This window comes from Helianthus annuus, chromosome 6 (genome assembly GCF_002127325.2).
Source record: "Helianthus annuus cultivar XRQ/B chromosome 6, HanXRQr2.0-SUNRISE, whole genome shotgun sequence".
Taxonomy (NCBI): Eukaryota; Viridiplantae; Streptophyta; class Magnoliopsida; order Asterales; family Asteraceae; genus Helianthus; species Helianthus annuus.
In genome coordinates, this window is record NC_035438.2 from 64,574,085 (window position 1) to 64,582,813 (window position 8,729).

Below are 8,729 nucleotides of genomic sequence, written 5' to 3' on the forward strand. Positions count from 1 at the left end.
ATACAGCTCGTCTTCCAACTCATGAATGTCTTCCCGAGTGCAGTATTCCCTTTTGATCAGTTCCTTGAAATCATTCCAAGGGGTGGCGTTAGCAGCTGCCAACCCTAAAATTTGCACTTGCGCGTTCCACCAAGTTAGCGCAATCCCTTCAAGTGTGCCAGTGGCGTATTTCACCCTGCGAGCCTCAGGGCATTCACACATCTCGAACACAGACTCGAGCTTTTCAAACCAGTGGAGGAGTCCAACCGCTCCCTCCGTGCCACTGAACGTGCTAGGACGACAATCCATGAAGTTCTTGAAGGTACACACAGGTTGCTGAACGTGTTGACCTAATGTGTAAGAACAGAATGAGGTTAAACATAAGAGTTGGTTAGGAACGTAGGATCTAAAGATCCTAGGATGAGTTACGACTGCACGGTATACCTCCTGCGTTTGCAGCTGCAAGTGCCGCAGCAACTTGTTCATTGATAAGAGCCGTCAACTGGGCTTGTGTCAAGTTAATTCGTCCGGCCATTGATCTTCACATCAAAGGCAACATAAGTGAGAAAGGTTCGCGAATAGTGCGATGACAGAAGAGTGTAAGCACACAAGTGTTCTCAAACAATAACAAGTAATGAGCAACGTAATCTAAGCATACTACGAGCAAAGTTCTATGCAATTCTAGCATGTAGGCAATAAACGTAAACCTTATTACCTAGGATGTTGAGTCTTGCACATGGAGCGAAGCGTCGTTGTGGATCGTTGAGAGCGCTGTTCTGGTTATAGTCTGGTTTTAATAAAAACGTTTTCCCATATTAAAACCAAGTTCTCTATAACCAATGGCTCTAATACCAATCTGTCACACCCCCAAAACCCACCTGCGGAGTATCACCGCTTGGGAGCGTGACTGACCAGGATCAAGCCACCAATCATATAGAACAATGTATATAGTAACAACAATTCTAATTAAACCAAACCAAATCCATATGAAAGGTGTTCCAAAACATAAGTAAGTTATCACTGTTTAGCGGAAGCGTATAGATAAAACCCATCATAATAAAGTATCAAATGTCATAAGTGTTTAACAAGATAATCACGATCCAAGCCCACAAAGACCATCTCCTCCCTGTGCAAGCTCCATGTATCAAACGACCTGCAAGGCATGTAAGAGAGGATCAACAACTAGTTGAGCGAGTTCACAGGAAGTAAATGCGTAATAGTAAGTTCGTTTGTGACATGTGGCTCTACTGGGCCGATAGTACGTTCTATTGGTGGGGGCTTCCCGTGATGTATAACCACTAGACTATTCGTAACTATAAGTGTTCTACATATCCCGAGAACAGTAATACGTACAAGTTTACGTAGGTTTTACGTAAGTATCCTTCACAACCGAGGATAGGGGTACGCGGGGGTTTACGTAGGTTTTACGTAAGTGCCTGACACAACCGAGGCAATAGTGAGTATCAGTTCACGTAGGTTTTACGTGAGTGCCCTTCGCAACCTGAGGACAGTGAGTAGCATAAGTATACGTAGGTTTTACGTATGTGTCCTGCACAACCGAGGACGATGGTATGGTAGTCTAGTAACAGTGTATGTACGAATCTAGTCAATCTCATTCCTTCAATCCCATTCCCAAGCCCTTGGAAATCCCATGCCTTAGTAAGAGTGTGAACTCACCTTGATTTGCTCGGTATGTTATTGCTTCTAGGGTTTATTAGTGTTTAAGTCCGTTACTCACGACCTAATGTATATTGCACATAAACCCAAGATAAGTGTTGACGTTCAATTAGGGTTTACAAGTTCTTGTTGTTCAACAGTCACTTACAGAATCATATCGCACAACTTACAGATTCATATCACATAGTAGCATGCGGTTATTGTGTCATACAGTAACATGTAGCATATCAGTCAGTATCACATAATCGCATACAATAATAGACAATAGCATGCTGTAGTATGCAGTAGTAATAGACAATACAGAACTCAGAGCATATACCATTACAAAAGTTCAGATCATGTTGTAACATACATTCATAGCTCCATCTTTAACAACACACAAGTCGAACAGGGCCTTGCCCTATTACAAACTCGGACAGACCAGTGTGGGGGGGGGGGTAAAGCTCGGACCATATGAGGGCTGGGGTTAAAAGTCGGATCATGAGGGAGAGGGGTTGAAACTCGGACTCACCCTTTTAACATTCACAAAGTCGGACCCAAGGCTTTATGCCAAAAAGTCGGACAACATGGGTGGCTCATGAAACTCGGACAAACAAAGTGACGGGGGGGCTTCCTGTTTAAAAGTCGGACCAGAGGCCCAAGGCCCAAAGTTCGGACCCCCTTAAATAAGAACAAATTCGGACCAAGGTACCACATTAAAACTCGGATAACCATTATCATTAAAGAGGTCGGACAAGGATTCAAGGCCCAAGAACTCGGATTATTAAGGCATGTCAAAGCTCGGACCTTATGTTAGCAAGAAACTCGGACCTATTAACCTTGTTACAAAAGTTCGGACAAAGTATAAGTGATCAAAACTAGGACATAAAGCTCAGACTTCTCATCACATTAAAAATTCGGACTTGCATCATTCACAAAACTCAGACTACAAGTAAAATCAATCATCGAGAGCAGAACATCATTCACGTGAACATCAGTTACGTTTTAGTATTCATACAATCCAAAACCCTAATTTTCTTATGCATCTGAATAGCGGTAAATCCAATTTCTTAATCAATCATTCTACAAATCAAGTATCTTAATCATCAAGCAATGATTACACAATGATCAACATCCTTTCATAATAAATCAGACTCAATCAAAACCACAGAAGTATCAAACAAGAGCTAGGGTTTTCATGAACACATAATCAAGAATTGATGCGATCAACCAATCAATTAGGGTTTACAAGTATCACAATAACCATTAAACAATTACCTTGAATGATTCTAGAGAGAATGTGGAAACAAAAGTGATGAATGTCTTGCCAATGATGATGGTGATGATTGCCATAGAATGTGAAGTACGTGCTTTGGATTTTTGTGAGAATGATTAGTGAAAAAGGGATTAGGGTTAAGTATCTCTAAGATTTCACTAATTACCCTCTACCTCCCTAAGTATCATATTTTACACATGCACACCATCTCATAACAATTTCATAGTTTCACCACCAAGTTCATATATTTACCAAGTCTTTCACAATTAACAAACAACCATGCACAATCACACAATACGATTCATTGCATCAAAACGTATACAATTCCAAAGCAATCAATTATGCAAGTAAACAACTAAATAATAAATGAACGTGCAATAAATGCTAAATAGGAAATCTTGGAAATTCGAGTTGTCACACAGCCCCATACCCGGGATGAGCGATGAGCAATATCAAACGTTTCTGAAGTTTTTTTCAGGTTCTGGAACCAACGATACTGACGAGACAAAGCCCGAAGCAAACATGGCAGGTAATGGGAGAGATACCTTTATCGTGGACTCGGGTTGCACCGAATACATAACCCATTTGCTCACTCTTCTCTTGAATGAGAAAAGGACTCCTAATGAGATGCCGGTTACCATACCAAATGGTAGTGCCATTCCGGTTGAGGGAAGGGGCGATCTGTCACTTCCAGGGGGAGTGAAACTAAGAGGAGCCCTTTACATACCAAATTTTAAATAATCTTCTTTCGGTTAGCCGCTTGTGCAAGGATCTTAAATGCGCTTTAACCTTTTTTCCTGACTTTTTTGTCATGCAGGGGTTACAAACGAGGAGCTTGATTGGAGCAGGTGAATGCCGAGGGGGATTGTATCACTTGAAGATGACCAAAGAAAATAGAAGAGCGATGATGGTGACGACAGATACATGGCATAAAAGATTGGGTCATGTTTCAGAAGGGAAACTCTCTAATGTCGATTTTTTGAAAAGTAATTCCATTAAACTTAGTAGTGATTTTTGTGATTCTTGTGCTAAGGCAAAACACGCCCGAACATCATTTCCTTCTAGTTCTATTAAAACTACTCATTGTTTTGAACTTATTCCTTGTGATATTTGGGGAGGTCATCGGATACCATCATACACATGGGCAAATTTTTTCCTTACCATAGTTGATGATTTCAGTAGATCCGTGTGGGTTTTTCTCATAAAGCACAAAAGTGATGCCAGCGAATGTTTGGTAAATTTTCATAAAATGATTCAAGTTCAATTTGAGAAAAGCATAAAAAGGATTAGGTGTGACAATGGTGGGGAATTCACATCTAATTTCATGATTGATTTATATAACAAAAATGGAATTATTTTAGAAACCACATGTCCACACACCCCTCAGCAAAATGGGGTTGTGGAAAGGAAGCATAGACATCTCCTCGAGACGGCACGAGCCCTAAGATTTGAAGCCAATGTTCCGAAAATGTTTTGGGGAGAATGTATACTAACCGTTACGTACTTAATAAACCGTCTCCCTTCCAAGGTTATAAAAAACAAGACCCCTTATGAATTGGTTTGGAACCAAAAGCCCAAATACAAGCATTTAAGGGTTTTTGGTTGTTTTGCCTATCACATAAACAATAACACCAAGGGAGATAAGTTTGAAATGAGGGGGAGACCGGGGTATTTGTAGGGTATCTTGGAGGGACAAAGGGGTACAAAATCTATGATTTTGAGAGCAAAAAGATCGTCATCAGTAGAGACGTATTATTCTGTGAAAACTATTTTCCTTTCAAGGCTGTGAAGGAAAATGAGGCCACTGTTGATGACGAGCCCATAAAAATCTTAAGTGGGTTAAGCTATGATATGGCCACTAAACCCCAAATAGTCAATGAAGCTCAAGAAGATAATTTTGAGATGGAAGGCCCAACAAGCCCGCAAGAAAACTTCAAGCCCACTGTTGCCACGGATTCGGCCCAACCCACTAACACCGAACCAATTCCCATTTTCGATAATGTGACTGAACCAAACATCCTCGATGCTTCCGATCCGTCTGATTGAGCTGAGCCTCGAACCAAGAGAAACCGATCTCAACCTATACGGTTCAATGATTACATAGTGAAGCTTCCCCCTTCGGTCGACCATTCACAATCTGCATCCGATCAAGCAGCCTCTACGGTACACCCTATTTCACATTTTGTTTCATATAATAAATTCTCAAGTTCTCATAAAGCCTTCTTGTCGGCTATTGATTCTAATGATGAGCCAAGTTGTTTTGAACAAGCTGCACAGGATGAACGGTGGAAGAAGGCTATGCAGGAAGAGATCAAGGCCCTTGAAAAGAATGGGACTTGGACCTTAGAAGAGCTGCCACAAGGGAAACGAGCCATTGATTCAAAATGGGTCTATAAAACAAAATATAAATCCAATGGGGAGATTGAGAGATTCAAGGCTAGGCTCGTAGCCAAGGGTTTCACACAAATGGAAGGGGTAGACTATCATGAGACGTTTGCTCCGGTGGCTAAACTTGTGACCGTTCGAACGTTGCTAGCTGTTGCGATAAAGAAGGATTGGTTATTCATCAATTGGACGTGAATAATGCTTTTCTACATGGAGATGTTGACGAGGAAGTTTATATGTAGATTCCAAAGGGTTTTTCGAAGGAAAATGAAACACGTGTGTGCCGTCTCCGCAAATCTCTTTATGGCCTTAAACAGGCCTCTAGAAATTGGTACCATAAGTTCACAAAGTTCCTTCTCAAGTTAAATTTTTGCCAATCCAAAGCTGATCATTCGTTGTTTACATTCTAAGATGGAAGTATTTTTAGTGCCATTCTCATTTATGTAGACGATGTAATTATCGTTGGAAATAATTTTGAACATATTCAAAGAACAAAGACGCAACTGGACGAAGAATTTAGCATCAAGGATCTTGGCCCCTTGAAGTATTTCCTTGGAATTGAGGTCGTAGAAACCTCGGATGGCTTGATCTTGAGTCAACGAAAGTACACGTTAGACATTCTAAAGGATAGTGGAATGTTGGGATGTCGCCCTAGCGCTTTTCCTTTTGATCAAGGCACTAAGCTCGACAAAGGTGAAGAAGAGGCTCGTATAGATGCCACTCAATATCGGCGGCTAGTAGGGAGGCTGTTGTACTTACAAGCCACTAGACCCGATATCACATACTCAGTTAATGTTCTAAGCCAGTTTGTTGCGGAACCAAGACGCAATCACATGGAAGCTGCCAATCGAGTTCTCCGGTATTTGAAAGGCACATCGGGTCAAGGAATCCTTCTCCCTCGTGAAGGACCTTTAACTTTGACTGCTTATTGTGACTCAGATTGGCTTGGGTGCCCGTACACAAGACGTTCAAGAACCGGGTATTTGCTTCTCTTGGGTGGTGGTGCTATTTCTTGGAAAACAAAGAAACAATCGGTTGTCTCCCGCTCCTTAGCTGAGGCGGAATACAGAGCCATGGCTTCCATGGTTAGTGAGATCCTTTGGGTGAGATGGCTTCTCAAAGATTTCCAAGTCAATATTACGGCTGCTACACCTTTGTTTTGTGACAACCAAGGTGCTCGTCACATTGCAAACAATCCTGTTTTTCATGAGCGTACAAAGCATGTTGAAATGGACTGTTACTTTGTTCGTGAACGTGTGGATTCGCAGGAAATTGTTCCTATGCAAATTGATAGTAAACTACAGATCGCAGATTTACTCACTAAGGGGCTCGGTACTCAACAACTTAATTCACTTCTTGACAAGATGGGCATTAAGGATCTACATGCTCCATCTTGAGGGGGAGTATTGGACCATAAAATATTCCCAGAATATTTTCCTCCTGATTATTAGCCTATCATTATTTTGTTACCATGTTTAGTTTGATAGGTTTTCTATTTATTCTCTTGTTTGTTCTCTCTTTTGCATATACGAAAATAATAAAACAAAACCCTAAAGTTCCTTTGATCTCCAGAAATCTTCAATCCTATCATTAATGTAAGTGGCCCCAATGGTGTGGACATATCTAAAATGGATTTCCAGCAACCATGGTGGTTGTGGCTGGTTTTGATGCTATTCGGGATTGGCAGATAAGTGCTACTGGTGGCTTAAGAAGTCCGGGAAAGAAGCGTACTTGATGGACTACACAAATACATGTCATGGACTACACAAATACATGTCTGAACAATTTATTTTGGACTTCATTCACAAGGTCTTAAGTAAGGTATGATCGGTCTAATTATGAAGTTTTTTTTTTGTGTTTTAAAGCATTTATTTTTTTGTACTTACTGCACGTGTTGATTTCCTATAGATTTAGAAGATGAACATTACAGCTTAATAAGAAGGATACGAAAATCGACTTTATGTGTTATTTTGTTCGGTTCTTATTTTATTTTTAACTGAATACAAGACCTAAGAATTTTGTAATGAATTAGACCAGTGTGTACAAATGCATACATGTAACGAATTAGATGTCGTATTTCCTATTAAATTGCTAAACCTTGTAATGTTTAAGAATTTATGTAATTGTGTTTCTCATTGAGGAAGTGTTACGAGCACCTAAAAAACGCTTATCGGTGACGGGTATGCTATGTGTAATGCTTCACTTATTTACGATAAATACTAAAGAAAAGGTCATTCCATTTCGACAAAAGACCCACACCCAAGTACCATAGCTTTTGGTACGCCATCCCAATGATGATTTTCATACCCCCAGAGGGAAAGACCTCTGTAAAGTGACATGTCATCCCATTCTTTGTTGGGGTGTAACATCATGTATAACATTAATAATGAAAGTTTTGGGATCAATTTTGGAGAAAAATTATAAAAGGAATACAAAAAGGTTATAGAAAATATGGGTGTTACAATGTTGCTATTAGACCATCGGCTTAAGAGAACTAACTATTCTGGTGTGAATACTTAGACTTAAACCATTATGCTTAAGATATGTCGGGTGATGCGTTCGATATAAGGCTAGCTTGGGTGGAAACCAAAGATACCAAATTTTCTAGTTAGTTTCTGAAGGTGTTGTACATGATGAGAGCTTATAAAGTACATTGCATGATTTATACGTCTAATGTACAATGTGAACTAAATCTCCTCATCTCTACATGTGTGCCCACAAAATCCGATGTCTAGACACGTCATCATCATCATACTTAGTAAATCCTACCAATAGCAAAACTAAATTAGGGTCTGAAAAGAGTAACATGTAGACAGCCTAATTGATTGCCATGAACAACGCATACAAATAAAATATCTTAACATGTGTGTACATAGAAGAATATACACACGTGGGATACCAACATTGGGTACATGCCATCCCTTAATTACATTTTTACACCTATATGATATGCACCAATGACAGGGTATTAAAATTTTGAAAACGCTCGTTCCCAAAAACCTGCTAACAATGGTCCGTTAATTAATTCTTTCTAAATACCGTGACAAACAATGATCTTGCAAACCAGTCATTGAATTGGTCACTTTACCAATTCACTGATCAGGCTAATTCCATAACCAGACAATATTATTATTGGTTTGAAAATATAAAACACACAAAGAAATCCAAATGTGTTTTTTAAGTAATAAGCATATAAAAACATTGTAATTTATTTTATCATCATGTAATATAAAGTAGAGTGTTCCATGAGTGATCTCTGTATTTCACACCTATTTTAATATAAAGTAGAGTGTTCCTGTGTTTTGTTAAAGTAACACCTATAATCCCCAGCGTTTCTAAATTACACTCGTGTTCCCTGTGGTTTAACAAGTTGTTACTCATATAGTCCCTATAATAAATGGTCGTCAGTTATCTCTGGGTTTGAAATGACATA

At 39.6% G+C, this 8,729-nt stretch overlaps 1 protein-coding gene across 1 annotated transcript; it reads left to right on the forward strand.

The window, feature by feature from the left end:
• The first annotated feature begins 5,506 nt into the window (after positions 1-5,506).
• Positions 5,507-6,693, forward strand: LOC110942539 (uncharacterized mitochondrial protein AtMg00810-like). The gene is made up of 2 exons (XM_022184313.1): positions 5,507-5,627; positions 5,744-6,693. Exons 1-2 carry the CDS (start codon positions 5,507-5,509, stop codon positions 6,691-6,693), a joined length of 1,071 nt encoding a protein of 356 aa, XP_022040005.1.
• Positions 6,694-8,729: the final 2,036 nt, after the last annotated feature.